Raw genomic sequence first — 19,775 nt, 5'->3', positions numbered from 1 at the left:
TAAAACAGTGAAAGGCAAAGAGAAATAAACAAATAACACTATTTACATCACATTACATGATATGCGCATGTTCAATGTGAAAACCCTAAGCCCATCATTCGCTGTACACTTAACACTTTCACGAAGTTGTGTTTAAGTTTTTAACAAATTTTTTGTCATTAGTGGCAACACTTTTTCTATGGAAGTCGTGATTATATGGGATTATTAGACTAGATTATTACTCAAGAAAAATGGTAAACGTCACCAGTAATAAAAAGGTAGAGTTATATATGATATGTATTGGCAAATGACATAAAACTGTATAAAAACTTAATAAATACAACATGGCAATACATTAGCACCTAACTTGTAATGCAGTCCATTTATAACATGTTTCCTAGCTTTATACTATAATGTGAATATTATATTGATATTAACATGCCATGAAATTTATGTGTACGGGTGAAATGAGCACTACATCCAGCTTTAAGTGTGCGGTAAGGATTGGGGCTTTATTTTGCATTGTTTTTTATGAAGTACATTAAACTTTATTGTGTTCTTTGTCAATAAGGGACCTTTGCAAGATTCATGTTAGACTTGAACAAATCTGACACACATGGGATGAAATCATGAATTTACAAATACATGTATTCCAATGTTTGTATGTCTTTGTTAAAGTAACAACATAACTTTAAATGAGTCGTGTTCTGAGAAAACTGGGCTAAATGCATGAGTGTAAAAAGTCATTCCAGATTAGCCTGTACAGTCTGCACAGGCTAATCGGGGACAACACTTTCTGCCTAAATTGGATTTTTGCTAAGAAGAGACTTTAAACAAAAAATGTCATAAAAGCAGAAAGTGTCGTCCCTGATTAGCCTGTGCGGACTGCACAGGCTAATCTGGGAGGACACTTTACGCACATGCATTATGCCCAGTTTTCTCAGAACACGACTTAAATGTTGAGATGTCTTCCAGCTACCAGTACTCACCCCAAGAACATTCTGTCGTATGTCTGGTAGTAGTTCAGCCCTTGCAGGGTTATTTTCATGACACGCAAGCATTCATCAACCTGAGAATGCAGAGTAGAATGTAAATCAAATTGGTAGTATCTTACCTTCAACTAGTAGAATGTTACCTCAAACTGGTAGTATGTAACCTCAAACTGGCAGGTTGTTACCCAAAACAGGTAGTATGTAATCTCAAACTGGTAATATGTAACCTCAAACTTTTTAAATAGCTTTCATCCATTCAAGTCTTTTCATACAATTAATATTTCCAAAATAATAGTCAAAAGACACATTATATATTCCATTATCACGAATCTGCATATCATGGGATATTTGACTATTGAGTATATCTGATGAATATTGATCAGCCTGTAGTGCTAAATTATCATTGTCGGCACAGATACTACTTAACTGTACCCTGGTTACTCTTAAATATACTTAAATGTACTCAGGGTACGGAAAATGTACTAAAATATACCTGGTCAATTTAGACTGTACCCAAGTTTTAGTCCTGTAAAATGCACTTCGAAATACAAAACAAATTTCTCTTTGAACAAAACCTGCCTAAACATGCTTTTTGTAGTATTATTTTCGATAATATAGAGAGCATTTTACAATAATATTATAAACATAAATATGACATTAATTCATTTGTTTTTTTTAAAGCCTACAACAACCAATTTACATGTAGTGTGAATTCCTGGGTACGTTTTAGTATATTTTCCGTACCCGGGGTACATTTAAGTATACCTAGTTCCCAGGATACATTTAAGCAGTATCCGAGCTGACAATGACCAATCGAGCGCCGGTAGCCTTCAAATGTAATTGCATGCAACATTTAAGTAGTCTTTCAATGATGATTCAAAAGCAACTATCAATGGATCAAATAGTGGTTCATTTGAATGAATATCACTACAGACATTGACAATGAGCCAATAAGATATCTTATTAAACAAAAAACAACAAAATTTTTAGGCCTACGCTCCTACTTTTGATTTTAAAAAAACACGCATACTTAGAGCAAAGGTGGGTTATAATGTACGGCTTTTTTAAAACCGATTAACTATGCTTTTCATAAGCCCCATTATCATATAACAATCCAACATAACCAAAATTTACAAGTATCTTGTTCTATCCTATTCATTTGAGGGCTTGAATTCAAGAATTATGATCTTCATTCCTAATTTTCTTTCTGACACAGGTTTTAAAATGTAGCAATTGGTTATATATATTAAACAGCATTGTGGCAATTTATCCCGTCCTAAAAACTACTGTAGTGGATACAGTGTCTGCCTATTGACTGGGAGGTCATGGGTTTGATCCCCACTATGGGAGCATTCTTCATATCTCCCCCTAAAGACACAAGTGCCTGTTTAACCTACGAAACAGACTATGGAGTGCTTCAATAAGCCTAAACCTTTCGATGAAATGAAGCTTAAATGAATAGGTTAATAAACCGAGGTCAACTGGTCAGTTCCAGTACACATGTACTTACAGCATCCTGATAGTAACCGGTCTGTATGAGCTGCTTGATGTGGCGGTGAACATCTATCTGTTAACACAGGCATCAGCAATCTCATTAGCTACACAAGTCTTCACAGTTTTACCTTTTCCCAGTTTTAAAGGCTTCATTTCCAACCTTTAGTTACTGATGAGCAGCAAACAGCATAAAACCTGAACAGACTGCGAGTTACTCGAAGGCTGTTCTGGTATTATGCTGTTTACACATAGCAATTTTCATTTTGCCTCCGAGTGGGGAAGGGTTAATCAAACTAGAACTTGTCAAAACAGTGACAAATAACCCTCAATGCCGTATGTAGTAACATATAGCGAGTTTTAACAATGAAATTTGAGTCACAGGGGCATGGCCAATTTTCACCCCAGGTGCATTATTTTAATTAAATTTGTAGAGAACCAGAATGCCATGTTAGATACCGAATATTAAACTTTCCTGCTTTGTGGTTTTAAGACAAAAAGTCTGTTACAAAATTATGTTACAAAAACTATAAGTGAAACAAGAGCTGTCTCCATAGGATGACATATGCCCCCGAAAAACGCTTTGATAAAAGTTACGAGCATTTTTCGAAACCTAAACGCAGATTTCAAAACCTAAACGCAGACCCTAAGTTCAAGGTCAAGGTAACAGTGGTCAACATTTTTCTGCGTATGGAAAGGCCTTGTCCATATAAACATGCATACCAAATATGAAGGTTACATCTGAAGCGACATACAAGTTACGAGCATTTTTCGAAAGCTTAACGCAACGTGTGTCGGACAGACGGACAGACAGACAGACAGTGCGATCACTATATGCCCTCCTTCGGGGGCATAAAAAGGTGCTTAACTTATGTAAGTTTTTATACTCGACAATAAAAATCGCACATGCACCACTTGATATCATTACGAACAATCCAAGCAAGTTTGAAACCGCTACGATAAAAAGTGTAGTACTTCTATCTATAGAGAACTTTGCGATCATGGACAGACAGACCGACAGAAGGACATGCATACAGACAGAAATCCTTGCTGATTTTATTATTGTCATTTGGGCCTGTTTTTTTCATAAAACAAGAGCCTGTATTGTAAAATAGTGTAAGGAAAATTTAAGTAATGACAAAAGATTGCCAAGCAATATGGTCCCCTACTGGTGAAACTCCACCATTGTCAGTAAAAAAAATAAAAATATTATTATTTTTATTTGTTCCCATAGCAACCAGAATTCTTGAAGTAGGAACAAAATGAAATGACATGCATAATCTCCATATTGCCATGTATCCATGTTTCAAGTTTCATGAACAAATATAAAGAACTTTTTAAGTTATCGCAGGATCCAGAAAAGTGTGACGGAAAGACTTGACAGACAGACTGACAGAGCGCAAATCATAAGTCCCCTCTGGTTTAACCTGTAGGGGACAATAAAATTGTTTAGGAAGTACATCAAGTGCCAACATCAGCTATTAGAAAATTTCACTACCCTCCAGTTTCACCGGAAGGGGACAATAAAATTGTTTAGGAAGTACATCAAGTGCCAACCTCAACTATTAGTAAATTTCGCAAAATCCATTTCCTGTCAATCGTTATCAGTTCCTTTATTTAATAAACAAATTGATTTTTATTGTAAAATTGCTGTGAAGTTAAGATTCTGTTGTTACTACATTTTTGTCTTATGATCTTTATATCAGGGCTTTTTTTGTACTGATTTTATAGTCATCATTGGGTCATATTCCAAATCTAATCAGAAAATATTCAATTGATGGTTGGACTTCCAGATTTTTAAAGTAAAGATAAGTCTAGAAATTAAGTGTTTTGACAATTGGTCACTTGCCTTAAATAAAGAATGCAATACTTCTCCAGCAGCTGGAGTTCCCCTTCTTTATATTGAAGTTTAGCAATTCATTTATTGATATGTTTTCTATCTTCTATTTCATACAACTTTTATTTCAAGTAAAATAAAAATAAAAATCAAACAATAATACATTTTTTTCCCAATTTAAAGAAGTAAATTGAGGCTGAAATTCCCAATGAGTATAGGTCATACACCCAAAATGATAAGAGAGCACTCTTACCATGTTTGCCTGTGTAAGCTCCTTGAAGGGTCTGAATGCAAATTCCAAGGTGGTAGACTTCTTCAGATCCATCTTCACCTGCAATTACAGAATTCATAACCATAAATAGGGATGTTACATTTCAGTTTTGTGGTACTGCACCTTTACCACATAGATACGTATTTTGACGCATTTGTAGTCTCTTAGTAAGTTACATTCAATTCAATACCTTTTATTACTAAATTCAAGTTTTAGAGGCTTCATATCCGACCCTTATTTACTGATGAACAGCAAACAGCATAAAACCTGAACAGACTGTGAGTTACTCGCAGGCTGTTCTGGTTTTATGCTGGTTGCAAAAGCCATTTTCACTTTGCTTCTTATGGGGGAAAGGGTTAGCAAAATTTGACCACAAATTACAGTCAAATGCTGCTTTTAACATACTGTTACTGTAACTTACAGTTCAAATTAGTATGTGGACCCCTTATACGGTGCCATTTATAGAAACCTCCAGATGCTGGCCAACCATGTTTTTTCAACGCACTGGAACCATTTCACACTTGGCCAGGATATCATTATAACAAATGTTCTAATCCTTTACTAATCCAGACTGGGAAACACATTAATAAACCTAGAAATCAAAGATATTGCTTGTACTGTTTAAATAACAACACATTTGATATAGAAGACAAATACAACTTTGTATGTATATGTCCTTGCTTTTCCGATTTAAGAAAAAAGTATATAAATAAGAAATATCGTATACGACCATCAGTGTTTAAATATATACGGTTATTGAAAAGTGTAAATAGAACTGAACTTTTCAAATTATCTTCATTTATAAACGAAGCATTAGGTGTACGTTCTGCTTTTTATAACAATATTGTGTAATTGTTCATCTCCACTGCCTTTTGGCAGTCATTAATAAACAGACTTTTATTAACTATTGTTACATGAATAATACTTACTTCTTTCTTACTGTGTATAAACTGTATGTTTATTAAATAACCATTGCTGTAATGTATTTTTTATACACCATTGTTTAAATGAAATGTTGTTAGTGTGCAAAATTCACGTTGTAACTTTGTAAACTATTTCTTGTGTCATAGACGATGTACCATGTACATGTCTGAAATAAACTATAAATCCATCCATCCATCAAAAAAAAACAACCATCCACCCACCCACCGACCCACCCACCCACCCACCCACCCATCCATCTATCTATCTATCTAACTAAGCAAGTTTGTGATGATTGGAAAAAATGTGACTATATTAAGAGTGTTCAAAAGATTTTGCTATAGCAATTTAAGGAAAACTGCCCCAGGGCATCAATGTTATTCAACCCACTGTATCTTTTTACAAACTTGGCGGAGATATCTTCATCAAATGTTCTCTGCAAGTTTTATAATGATTGGGCAGAAAATGTGAAATTTAGAGAGTTCACGAGGTTTCAAAACAGCCATATAAGCAATTTTACCTAGTGATCTAGTTGTTGACCTCACATCACCCACTTTTGAACCCAGTCGAGATACAATGTATCCATCACTACAATATTTCTACCAAGTTTCATGATGACTAGGCAAAAAATAAGGGCTCTATAGTGTTCACAAGGTAAATATTGACAACAAACAACAAAAGGTGATCACAAAGGCTCATCATGAGCATGCTGTGCTCCGGCAGGTGAGCTTAACAAAAGGTACTTTATTGAGCCTGGTTCTGCGACAATTTGGCTGAATTCATGTGCTTAAGTGTCATCTAAGATTAGTATGTGCAGTCTGCACAGGCTAAGCGGGAACTGGATTTTACACTATAATGGGATTTTACTTTTAGAGGAAGTCTTTTCAAAACGAAAATCCAGATTAGGCGAAAAGTGCTGTCCCTAATAAGCCTGTGTAAATTGCACAGGCTAATCTGGAATGAAACTTTACACACATGCATTAGCCTAGTTTTCCCAGAGCAAGGCAATACAAATGAAGGCTAAGTACCTGGTGCTGCTCCAGTAGTTGCCTGGTGTTGGCATACAATGTCTAAGCTAAGTACCTGGTACTGCTCCAGTAGTTGCCTGGTGTTGGCATACAATGTCTAAGCTAAGTACCTGGTACTGCTCCAGTAGTTGCCTGGTGTTGGCATACAATGTCTAAGCTAAGTACCTGGTACTGCTCCAGTAGTTGCCTGGTGTTGGCATACAATGTCTCAGCCAGGGCTCCTAAATTAATGTCCAAGTACTGCCATGGCAAGATACCCTAAAATCAGTCAGCAAAGAGAATTATGTTTGACTTACATGGGGAGGTCTTGATTGTATCATGATGTATATACACAGGGTGTAAATGGTCATGGAGTAATGCTCCCACAAAAAAGCATTCCTTTTATACTAGAGCATGGTATACTGATTGCATATACATGGACAATTTAACAAGGGTGTCCACTAAAAATGTTACTTAATTGAATTTGTCTACTGAAACGCATTTGCGTATGTTTTACAGACAATATGGTATGCCTTAACAGGATGTGCGTTTGCAATAACTCCATTATTACCACACCATTTTGTTTACAGCATTTAAAACATCAAGTCCAGATTTATTTTCAGTAATAGTCTTATGACAACAAGCATTTTCCTAATAAATAACAGACATATATAACATTAGTGAATGACAGTGTAACACACATTTTACCCATAGTTAAAGTGCCATTCAAAGTACTTACAACAGAATTCATCGGGAAGTGGACCCCTATCAAGGCTGCCATAAGGGGAGCAATATCACCCTGAAATGAAGGCTCATTCAGGTACATGAGTTGTACCTCATTTAACCCTTTCAGTGCGGGAACCGAATTTGAAGGCCTGTGCAAACAATTTGGATCCAGATGCGACGCCACAAAACGTGGCGTCTCATCAGGATCCAAACTGTTTGCTATTCTGATAGTATTCTTTGGAAAAAAAACGAAGAAAATGCTAATTTTTGAAATTAAGCAGACAACATTTTAACAGATGAAAAATTTCCCAGCATGCAAAGGGTTAACAAATAGCCTCGCTCTGAGGAAATTGGATTTAATGCATGTGCAAAGTGTCGAAACTTAACGCCAAAAGCTGGATTTTGGTTATAAACAAAAAATACAATAAAAGCGGAAAGTGTCTTCCCTGAAAAGCCTGGGACAACACTTTATGCACATGCATTGAACCCCATTTTCGGAAAGCAAGGCTCAAATAACCGCACAATTCACCCTTGAATTCTTGCCTCTTTCAAACAGAGGCCAGCCTGTGTGATTTCCTCTTCTGTCTTCATTACAACAATACATGTACAGCTATTTGTTAATACATGTATTTGTTTTAGTCATATTTTTTTCAATAAATAGTAGCAAATTACAGTATTAAAGGGAAAGGTGATCCCACTAAGCAACTCATTCAATGAACAGACCTCACCAAATGTTTAAAACATACTTAAATGAAGATTATTATGGAAAATGATTACAGTGAAATAAATCATCATATTTTCAAGAGATTTTGACCAGAAAAAGCCAACTATGACACTTGCCTGTTCCACATCAATTCTCTCCAAGTGATCAAGCTTCCATTCTGAAATACAACAATTCCTTATTACCCATATAAAAATATTACCAAAAAATGTTTGATATTATACGCCCAGCTCTTTGCAGGACGTATTATAGTACCAACCCTTGAGGGCTTGCGAGCGGATGAATGGATCGACAGGCCCGGTTTTCATGAATTTTTCATTGAATCTTTCAGAAATTTTCTGGAAATGTTTGTTGATTTAAAAGAAAGGGGGAGTTAATTTAAGTTGATAATCAGCCAATGCACTTCAGGCACCCTCTGAGTTATTGCCCTTAATTTTTCAAAACAATGCAAAGATTTCAGTTTCGGCTCTGTTCAAAATCAATCAAACAGACAACATCAAATCTTCACAAAATTTTCTGGAAATGTTTGCTGACATAAAATTGAGGCAAAGTTTGATAACCAGTCAATTTGCACCAGTCACTTCAAAGAGATTGCACTTTGTTTATTTAACAAATGAGACATTCACCTTTTTTCTCTCTTACTAGTACAGTTGTTATGGAATCTAACCAAACTTTCTGCAATTTTGTTTAGGCCATTATTGATAACCAATAAAATTGCATCAAGCCTTTGATCTTATACAAATGCAATATTCGCCGTTTCAGCTCATTTAACTCACTTTTCAATTAATCTTTACAAAATTCTCCAGATTTCTTTCTGCACATAAAATGAAAGTCTAGTTTGCTAAACAGACATACAAATATGGCATCCTATGGGTTCCATTTTTTACGACTGGCATATATTTCTGCCAGCGTGTAACCCTTTGAGTGCTGGAACCGGATTTTGAAGGCCTTTGCAAACAGTTTGGATCCAGATGAGACGCCACAGAACGTGGCGTCTCATCAGGATCCAAACTGTTTGCTATTCTGATAGTATTCTTTGAAAAAAAATCGAAGAAAATGCTTATTTTAGAAATTCAGCAGACGACATTTTAGTAGAAGACAAATTTCCCAGCATGCAAAGGGGAAATGTGTAAAGCACTAATCTTTATCTTTAAGTAATACTTTAAACATGATCACAAAGCCAAAAATTATTTCAAAGTAAACCCTGTCTCTTTCCAACCTTGTGAGAAGTTGTCACGGTAACGACTGCCGTTACTTCTGCGTGCGCCCTTTACACCTGTTCCCCAGGCAACCAGAGGGGTCAAGGTCTCACTTGGGTGGCCAGCACCATGGGAGCCTGTGGAGATGTGAGGACAAAAGGTATAATTGTTATCATACTGTCTAAATACTTCAATAATTCATGTACGTGTCACATCTATTTATCGAGCCAAGTATTTCACATAGGATTTGCTCATAAAGCAGGTTTTTTATTAAGCAATTCATCAAATGCAGACAGATTCATAGGCCTGCAATAAGTGTTTGGTTGAACACCATTCAAAGCACCTGCTTGTAGCAACGCTCAACATGGATATAATCTATTAATATATGTGTACTACAAATATCCACAAAATCAATGAGGCTACCACTAGTAATAACTACAAAACCCTGCACCATTAATGATAAGTCCAGTCAAATTCACACACAGAGAAAGAAGGAGTGTTTGTACCCCAGTCTGTCATGCCGTGATCTGCAGACATGACGTAGGCAGTGGCCCCGTCGTGATTGTAAAAGTCCTCCACCAGTTCCACAACCTGCTGTATCCCAGCATCCACCAATCGGATATTGGCAAGGTACGCCCTTGAAACAGGAATAAGTAGTTTTGTATATTTGTTGTGTGTTTGTTTGTGGGACTGTTTTACCATTTCAAACAATATTTCAGTCATTTTCCTGGGTATGCTGGTTTACTAGTACTTCAATTAACCCACAATCCTGATCTGTAGCCCAATATTTTACAAACTCAGCTTGCCACGACGAGTAGTAAATAACTCAGTACAAATCATACAGTTTGTTTTTTACCTTTTTAGCTGTGGTAAATCTTTACTGTTTAACACTTACATATGTATTTTGACGCATTTGTAGTCCCATAGTAAGTTTAATTTAATTAAAGACCTTTCTTATTAAACCTGAACAGACTGATCATGGTCGAATTATTTGATTCATCTTGATTTTATTTAGCTTGGTAATTTAGTCTCTGGACTTTTGCCATGTAGTGAAATAGTATGTTATTCAAAAAATGAATGTTTTTCAAACCAAAATATATTTGACCAGAGCATTTAGCCATTGAATGGCAACTTGTAACAAGGTCTTCACCATTCAACAAAGCACTTATGCCTGCTTATTTGCCTTTTTTCAGTTTGAAAAAATCATTTAAATGTGCTGCAATATTTAGAAAAACAGTGGGAATATCCACTGTATGTTGCAGAGCAAATGCATCACACAATCAGATATAACTTTATAGTCATGTAATGGACAATGTCTGGTTGTATTCCTTACTCAGAGTGCGGTTTGTTGGAGTGCCCGTTGGTGTCAATGCCAAGGAGGTGAAGGAAGAACACAATCTTGTCCTCATGAAGTTTCTTCATCATATCTGGGTTGTCAGCGCTGCTTCTGAAGAATTCCTTAAATCAGAAGTTTCCTTGAATAGTTATTACAGACTAGATTGGAATTTCATTTAGAAGAGACTTTCTTGAAATGGAAAATTCTATAAAAATCTTTAAAGTGGAAAGAGATGTCCCATATAGGCCTGTGTGGACTGCAGAAGATTAATTTGAGACTACACTTTACACACATATGTTAAGAGACTACACTTTACACACATATGTTCAGAGACTACACTTTACACACATATGTTAAGAGACTACACTTTACACAAATATGTTAATCTGAGACTACACTTTACACACATATGTTAAGAGACTACACTTTACACACATATGTTAATCTGAGACTACACTTTACACACATATGTTAAGAGACTACACTTTACACACATATGTCAATCTGAGACTACACTTTACACACATATGTTAAGAGACTACACTTTACACACATATGTTAATCTGAGACTACACTTTACACACATGTGTTAAGAGACTACACTTTACACACATATGTTAATCTGAGACTACACTTTACACACATATGTCAATCTGAGACTACACTTTACACACATGTGTTAATCTGAGACTACACTTTACACACATGTGTTAATCTGAGACTACACTTTACACACATATGTTAATCTGAGACTACACTTTACACACATGTGTTAAGAGACTACACTTTACACAAATATGTTAATCTGAGACTACACTTTACACACATATGTTAAGAGACTACACTTTACACACATATGTTAATCTGAGACTACACTTTACACACATGTGTTAAGAGACTACACTTTACACACATATGTTAATCTGAGACTACACTTTACACACATATGTCAATCTGAGACTACACTTTACACACATGTGTTAATCTGAGACTACACTTTACACACATGTGTTAATCTGAGACTACACTTTACACACATATGTTAATCTGAGACTACACTTTACACACATATGTCAATCTGAGACTACACTTTACACACATATGTTAAGAGACTACACTTTACACACATATGTCAATCTGAGACTACACTTTACACACATATGTCAATCTGAGACTACACTTTACACACATATGTTAAGAGACTACACTTTACACACATATGTCAATCTGAGACTACACTTTACACACATGTGTTAATCTGAGACTACACTTTACACACATGTGTTAATCTGAGACTACACTTTACACACATATGTTAATCTGAGACTACACTTTACACACATGTGTTAAGAGACTACACTTTACACACATATGTTAATCTGAGACTACACTTTACACACATATGTTAATCTGAGACTACACTTTACACACATATGTTAAGAGACTACACTTTACACACATATGTTAATCTGAGACTACACTTTACACACATATGTTAAGAGACTACACTTTACACACATATGTTAAGAGACTACACTTTACACACATATGTTAATCTGAGACTACACTTTACACACATATGTCAATCTGAGACTACACTTTACACACATATGTTAATCTGAGACTACACTTTACACACATATGTTAATCTGAGACTACACTTTACACACATATGTTAATCTGAGACTACACTTTACACACATATGTTAATCTGAGACTACACTTTACACACATATGTTAAGAGACTACACTTTACACACATATGTTAATCTGAGACTACACTTTACACACATATGTTAAGAGACTACACTTTACACACATATGTTAATCTGAGACTACACTTTACACACATATGTCAATCTGAGACTACACTTTACACACATGTGTTAAGCGCAGTTTTCAAAGAGAGCGGCTCATTTGTATATCATATGAAACATGTACAATAAACCTTATCAGTTACCTTCACTTCATCGAACACCCAAGTGTCAAGCTTGGAAGGTTGTGAGTCACTAAAATCTTCAAAATGGCTTGGGTAGCAATGGGTAAACACATGGTCACCAGATGCACCTAAATATCGTCAACAAATGAATCACAGAATCAAGATTGAAAAGGTTGATACATATTCATGCTAATATATATTGGACTCATTATTATTGCATGATGACTAAATAAAATAGCCATAGCCTATACTCCTTATATAATTATGAAGTCTACCTTTAACTTATAATGCATGATTGAACCCAAACCTATTAATAAAATAATCACCATAAATATTGGTATATTTAACCAGTATTTGAGAATATTTTTCAGATCGGATGCATTTGCCGCCCATATGACTCAAATAGTATTGATCTAAGTATAATTTAAGCTTTATTACATTCCCATGTTTCACACTTAACTACTCAAGGGATTACAATACTTAAGTTCAATATTATTACAATTGAATGTTGTTCATTACTCTTTAAAAGTTATTGTAACCAAACAAATCTCTGCAAACCTTTTGAAAACATCGGCAGAATGTCAGGACTTCCCCAGGACCAGGTGTAGTGACTCTCGTTGAAAACGGAGTCGAATTCTACAGGGTTCTCTTTCCAGCCTACAAAGCAACAACTATAACTAACAATGGATATGTAGACATCAAATGAAGCTTACATAATAAGTTATTTTCGTAATATGTTTATTTCAATTTGAATTATTTGGCTGGTACAATTATTTCTTTATCATAATTCTGTATTAAAATTCTACTTTCTTTGCGCTTATAAAGATGCTACAAAAGCAGTTTTTGCTGCATCAATGCATGGGCTACCTCTATAACATGAAAACAACAACAACAACACTGTTTTTCACAAACACCTATGACAGTTTTCAACTAGAAATGGCGCGGCAGAGGCCGACGCGTATCCCCACGCCGAATGTTTGACCTAGGTGTGCCCCAGGGTTGGTAATGGGGCCATGCATAGCTGAGATTGACCGTATTGTCATAAGAGAAGTTCATCATCAATTAGAAGTGAATTGGTGTAGAAATGAAGAAGTTATAGTAAAAGGCAATTTTGGGTGGGTGTGACATATGTGGGCAGGGCGCCCCAGGGTTGGTAATTGTGCCATGCATAGTTGAGATTGACCGTATTGTCATAAGAGAAGTTCAGTATCAATTTGAAGTGAATCGGTGTAGAAATGAAGAAATTATAGTAAAAGGCAATTTTGGGTGGGTGTGGTCTATGTGGGCGGGGCCCCAGGGTTGGTAATGGGGCCATGCATAGTTGAGATTGACCGTATTGTCATAAGAGAGGTTCAGTATCAATTTGAAGTGAATCGGTGTAGAAATGAAGAAATTATAGTAAAAGGCAATTTTGGGTGGGTGTGGTCTATGTGGGCGGGGCGCCCCAGGGTTGGTAATGGGGCCATGCATAGTTGAGATTGACTGTATTGTCATAAGAGAAGTTCAATATCAATTTGAAGTGAATCTGTGTAGAAATGAAGAAATTATAGTAAAGGCAATTTTGGGTGGGTGTGGTCTATGTGGGCGGGGCCCCAGGGTTGGTTATGGGGCCATGCATAGTTGAGATTGACCCTAATGTCATAAGAGAAGTTCAGTATCAATTTGAAGTGAATCCGTGTAGAAATGAAAAAATTATAGTAAATGGAATTTTTTGGTGGGTGTGGCCTATGTGGGCGGGCGCCCCAGGGTTGGGATTGGGGCCATGCATAGTTGAGATTGACCCTAATGTCATAACAAAAGTTCAGTATCAATTTGAAGTGAATCCGTGTAGAAATGAAAAAATTATAGTAAATGGAAATTTTTGGTGGGTGTGGCCTATGTGGGCGGGGCGCCCCAGGGTTGGGAATGGGGCCATGCATGGTTGAGATTGACCGTATTGTCATAAGAGAGGTCCAGTATCAATTTGAAGTGAATCGGTGTAGAAATAAAGAAGTAAATGTAAAATAACCTAAAAAAATGAGTGATAATTTCTGACGCGGCCCCACCCCAACCGCTATAACTTTTGACCCAGGGGTCAGATCAAAATTCCAAATAGTGCAGGGTCGCACATATGCTCATAGCTACCATGTGTGTAAGTTTCAAGGTTCTAGTGCTTTTAGTGTAGGAGGAGATAGTGGCCAGGACGGACGAACAGACAGACGGACGGACGGACGGACGGCGGAGATAACCACAATATCCCCACCTTTTTTTCAAAAAGCGTGGGGATAATAATCGAAAATGTATCTCTTCTTCTTCCGATACAGCACTCCTCATTAAAAGAAGATTTTTTGCCGTCCCATTTTGGTTAAGGGTTGACCACCATACAAAGGTGCTCAATTGAGTGTTAATTTAAAAATATTTATATTGTTAGCGTCTACATATGGATAAGGGGGACAATGACAGACACGGGGTTAAGGGTCACTTAAACTGTGGCTGCCTCATGTATATGGGGAGGTAGTGAATTCGATTGGATAACTGTTCTTGGGTAGAATGAGACTTTATAAGTCTTTTGATGTTTTAATGTGTCTTAAGCAATGGGTAGTGTTAAGTCTAGATCGGGAGTTGACAGAAACAATATGGTAATCAGGAGTGATGGCAAATACATGATGTATAATTGTATATCTCATGATAAGACAGAATTTTGTCCTGTGTGTTTCAAGTGTGGCCAGTTAAGGGTGTCTTTCATATTAGCAGCTACATGTATGTATATCTAATATAGTTACTGAACTTGTGTTGTGATATCTGTATGTTACAAATCTGGTTGCTACTTTTTCCAGTTGATTTATTTGAGCTTTCATATGTGGCCTCAGAGAGAAGAGTATTCAAATTTAGGTCTGACCACATGTACCAGTATTGCTTTGTAACAAGTCTTAGAATGCTATGTTTGATATAATCAGCTAAATAATTTATGTAGATCAGAAATAAGATGGGCCCCCAAGACAGCACCCTATGGGGCTTTGGAGGTTAGAGGTACCTTGTCTGACATGACAACACCTCCTGGACAACAGTCTGGGTTCTATTCGTTAGAAAGTCAGATATCCAGAAGAAAGCATTTGAATTGATTCTATGCTATTTTAGTTTGTATAAGAGGCGCTGGTGGGGATCTTTATTAATTGCTTATGCAATTCCATAATGATGATGTTAGTTTGTGTACTTTGATTATTTGATTGGGTTAGGTTTTGGAGGAATGATCAAGATGGGATATGATTGAGCTTGGGATAACATGTTCAAGTATTTTACAGGAAATGCATGTAAGTGATATTAGCCTGTAATTTATTATGTTATGTTTAACTCATTTTTATAGACAAGGCATACATTTGCATATTTTCAATCAGTTGGGATTTTTCCAAGAGACAGGGACTTTTTAAAGGTTGAAGTAAGGATTGGGGATATTTCTGCACTGCATTCCTTTGATACTCTGCATGATATTTCATCAGGGGTCTTTATGGATTTAAAGGTTTTGTAATTGTTTTGTTATTCCATTTTCTGTGATTTTGATGACTGGCATGAATGGATGAGGGCTAGCGCCATCAACAAGAATATCATTGGATGTGACTGGTTCAGGGCCCTCAATCTGTCAAATCCACGGCCGAAATTCGGCCGCATTCCCCACCCCTGAAAAGTATACTTTTTCCCCCTTGTTGTGTGGTTCTGATTTAAGGAGTCTATTTTCCCTAAGTGAAGGTATGGTCTGACTTTGTTGGTTTTTTTAGTGTTGATGTATAAGAATAAGTTTTTTTGGATTAAAGAGTGTAATGCGTTATGTTGTTTAGATACCCAAGGAAATTGGTTGTTGTGTTTTATTAGTTAACCGGGAATGTTTTTGAGATGGTATTTTGTAAGTCTTCTTAAAGTGTTTAAAATAGTGTCTATATCTTGGTCAGCATATTATGTTTGATTAAAAAAAAAAAGTATTTCTTCTAGGTCCATTTTAATATTAAGCAACTCTGCTTTTGAGTAGTTCTTTTATTATGCTCCCCCAAAATATTTGGGGGGGAGCATATAGTCGCAGCTTCGTCTGTCCGTCCGTTTGTGTGTCCGTCCGTGCACAATTTTTGTCCGGGCTATTTCTCAGCAACTAATGACCGGAATTCAATGAAACTTTATGGGAAGCTTCACTACCAAGAGGAGATGTGCATATTATCAGCGCGTTCTGGTCGGATGATTTTTACAGAGTTATGGCCCTTTGAAATTTTCCATTAACTGTACATATAGTGCAATTCTTGTCCGGGCTATTTCTCAGCAATTAATGACCGGAATTCAATAATACTTTATAGGAAGCTTCACTACAAGAGGAGATGTGCATATATCAACACGTTCTGGTCGGATGATTTTTCACAGAGTTATGGCCCTTTGAAATTTTCCATTAACTGTACATATAGGTGCAATTCTTGTCTGGGCTATTTCTCAGCAACTAATGACAAGATTTCAATGAAACTTTATGGGAAGCTTCACTACCAAGAGATGTGCATATCATCAGCGGGTTCTGGTCGGATGATTTTTTAACAGAGTTATGGCCCTTTGAAATTTTCTATAAAAAAATTCTTGTCACCCAAACTACTGTGCCCTCAAGATGTTTCCTTTTATCTGAATATATAGTGCAATATTGTGACAAAAAAAACTTTGGGGAGCATCACCCGTCTCCAAGGGTTTCTTGTTTATCTTGGTTTAGGTTTGCATCTTCTAAAAGAGGTTGTTAGTTTGAGACAGAGAATATCATGGTGAGCTTCTCCGATAGGTGTCCATTAAGTATAATAATGGATTTAGAATTTGTATTTATTCTGGTTGAGGATATGTTAAGTTGTTCAAGTGAAGTCATCATATGGTTGTGTCTGTAAAATGAGCCAATGAAGATTGTTCTTAAGATTTTGATACAGCCCAGACTATCTTGCGATCTGTTTGCAGTTCCCTCTTCTCTTAGGACAGAAACTCAATATTCACAGCATAAACGCCCCAACATGGCATTTGTACGGTGGCACCAAGGTGACATAATCGCTCCAAAAAAAAAGAAGTCCGGAAAACACAAGTTATGTTTTCCCGTCTCCAAAAAATAAATTAATTCGGGGAACACAAAATAAGTCTGTTTTCACAAGTAATTTTTTTTTGCCTCGGGAAAACAGAAATTTGTTGGACTCTGTAAAACAGAATTTCTTATAATATCAGAATTATTTTTTTGTTGGATTCAGGGAAACACAATCGCTATATTGTGTGCACAAGATAATTGGCCAATCACAGACGCAGATCATATGGAGGGAACAAGATACTATTCCCTCCATATAATCCGCGTCTGTGATTGACCGAATATCTTGTGCGCACAATATAGCGATTATGTCTCCCCGACTCAAAAGAACTTCTGTTTTCCCCGAGTCCAATAAATAAAATTAACTTGTGAAAACAGACTTATTTTGTGTTTCCCCGAGTAAATTTTTTCTTTGGAGATGGAAACCACAATTTCTACTTTTTTGGGAGCGATGATGTCACCTTAGAGCCATCGTACATTTGCCTTTCATGTATGGCTCCCAGTCTCTTCTGTATACTGTGAATTTATCAGGGGCAACACAATTCATACGACAAGACAGGTGTTACAGTTGCAGTTATTACATCTGGGCAAGTTGATTCAATAAGGAGGTCTAACTCTGGTTTTTCTTTGTTCATTGAAAATTAAGGATTATCTCTTTTAATTGAATGCAAATGTAAATTTGGCACACACAAAAAACAATCAAAAGGCAGATCAACTTACATGCATTTCATAATTCAATCGCTTCCAAAATTTAACAGATGGGTTAATTTTTTTAATCTGGGCCCTTTGGATAAGACTATTTCCCTACAGCTATTCATCTAAGAGCGCTTAACAAAGGTTGTAGTGGTGTAATGGATATGGTGTCCGCCTAGTCACCAGTGGGTTTCACGGGTTCGATCCCCACTGTGGGAGCATTCTTTTGATCTTACCAAAGACACCAAGTACTGGTTCTAGGCCTAGGAAATGGACTCGAAAGCATTTCAATAAGCCCGAGGCTTTCGCTGCAATTGAACTAAAATAAATATGTTTAAACTAAGAGCGCTTTACAACCAACCTTTAGCAACAGCACTGACATCCTCATAGAATCCAGCAATCAGGGCAACATGACCTGGCCTGGATTCAGTTGGAACCCGTGTGTGAGACACACCCCAGGAGCCAGACTTCTCAATAATACTCCTGCAAACATTGAACATGTTTTATACGTTTTTGTTTGCCAATTATCCTTTACTAAAACAGATGAAGTGTTGAATGACAGACTTTAAGTTGCATGCATTTACAATTTTCAAACATTGTTATATATTGTTAAAACTCAGAGGGCATTTATAATGCCTAGTTTCTAATGATGTGCCTCCGTAGCTCAGTGGATAAGGCGCTTGCGTTTAAATCCAGAGGTCCCTGGTTCGATCCCGGGTCGGGGCACATACATGCCAGTCATGTTTCGGCGGAATGCTGACTGACAAATGAAGGCTTAGCTCGGCATTAAGACATGTTTGTTTAAAAAAAAACAACGTGAATCTGGCTTACAAAATTGCATAAAAACACCTTAAATTGAACATTGACATGTTGTTTTTTACAAAATTAAAAACACAACCATCATTTGAAATTCCTGTATCATAAGTAAGGACATTTTTAATTGTGTGTTTTATTGTTATCAAAAGAGACCCTAACAACTCTAGGAATTTTCATTAACAATAATTCAACAATTTGATTTGTTTCTCAAGTATTAGCAAGTAAACGTGTTTAACCTTAGGTAAGGGATTCTACTTTTTCCGCTGGGATCTAATTCAAACATTTTATCAGCTCTAAGCCCGTCAGCAGAAAAGAGGACCAGTCGTCTTGCAGGTGCTGGTAGCGGTGACCTATGGGGGGTCATCCCGTGAACGATCGGGGAGGTGAAGTAGATATCAAATATTGAATAAAAGAATATGGTGTGAATAAACACACCTACTGTTAGCACTTGCCACGTCTTCATCTGAAAACAAACAAGCAGTTTCTATTTGGCGAAAACATGTCACTATCATCATGATCATGATAAAAACTATCATACACACTTTCTTTATGATGGTACATGCACGTGTATCAAAACAATTATAAATATGTTATTATTGCTGCTTTAAGACTATGTATAGTATGTTTTTAAACAATTGAAACGCATACATTTGTTCACGAAGTGGCAAGTTTAACGCTGTCTGTTTGTTTTGGTTGAAGTAAGTACCATATCAGAGCCGGCTTTGGCAATCGGGACTCCTCGGACAATTCCGCCATATCGGCGATCGTCTCTCGGGTGTATTTGGTGG

General features: G+C 36.5%; 1 protein-coding gene across 2 annotated transcripts in view; it reads right to left on the bottom strand.

Moving 5' to 3' along the window:
• The window catches only part of LOC127833528 (GPI ethanolamine phosphate transferase 1-like), a 41,668-nt gene extending 21,910 nt beyond the window's left edge, over positions 1 to 19,758 (bottom strand). The window contains exons 1-14 of one of the 2 annotated variants that reach the window (XM_052358826.1): positions 19,636 to 19,758; positions 19,224 to 19,450; positions 18,533 to 18,654; positions 12,978 to 13,076; positions 12,441 to 12,547; positions 10,478 to 10,602; positions 9,651 to 9,781; positions 9,165 to 9,281; positions 8,065 to 8,105; positions 7,238 to 7,297; positions 6,685 to 6,777; positions 4,553 to 4,630; positions 2,482 to 2,538; positions 969 to 1,048 (exon numbers count right to left, since the gene is read on the bottom strand). In XM_052358826.1, the coding sequence (XP_052214786.1) occupies positions 969 to 1,048; positions 2,482 to 2,538; positions 4,553 to 4,630; positions 6,685 to 6,777; positions 7,238 to 7,297; positions 8,065 to 8,105; positions 9,165 to 9,281; positions 9,651 to 9,781; positions 10,478 to 10,602; positions 12,441 to 12,547; positions 12,978 to 13,076; positions 18,533 to 18,654; positions 19,224 to 19,450 (1,337 nt within the window). In that variant the 5' untranslated portion in view covers positions 19,636 to 19,758. The remainder of the gene's footprint in view (positions 1 to 968; positions 1,049 to 2,481; positions 2,539 to 4,552; positions 4,631 to 6,684; positions 6,778 to 7,237; positions 7,298 to 8,064; positions 8,106 to 9,164; positions 9,282 to 9,650; positions 9,782 to 10,477; positions 10,603 to 12,440; positions 12,548 to 12,977; positions 13,077 to 18,532; positions 18,655 to 19,223; positions 19,451 to 19,635) is intronic. The other variant, XM_052358827.1, reaches the window with a different exon arrangement.
• Between the last annotated feature and the right edge of the window lie 17 nt (positions 19,759 to 19,775).

Source organism: Dreissena polymorpha, chromosome 6 (assembly GCF_020536995.1).
Source record: "Dreissena polymorpha isolate Duluth1 chromosome 6, UMN_Dpol_1.0, whole genome shotgun sequence".
Taxonomy (NCBI): Eukaryota; Metazoa; Mollusca; class Bivalvia; order Myida; family Dreissenidae; genus Dreissena; species Dreissena polymorpha.
The sequence above is the reverse complement of the archived record's forward strand: the minus strand, read 5'-3'. Positions and strand labels throughout refer to the sequence as shown.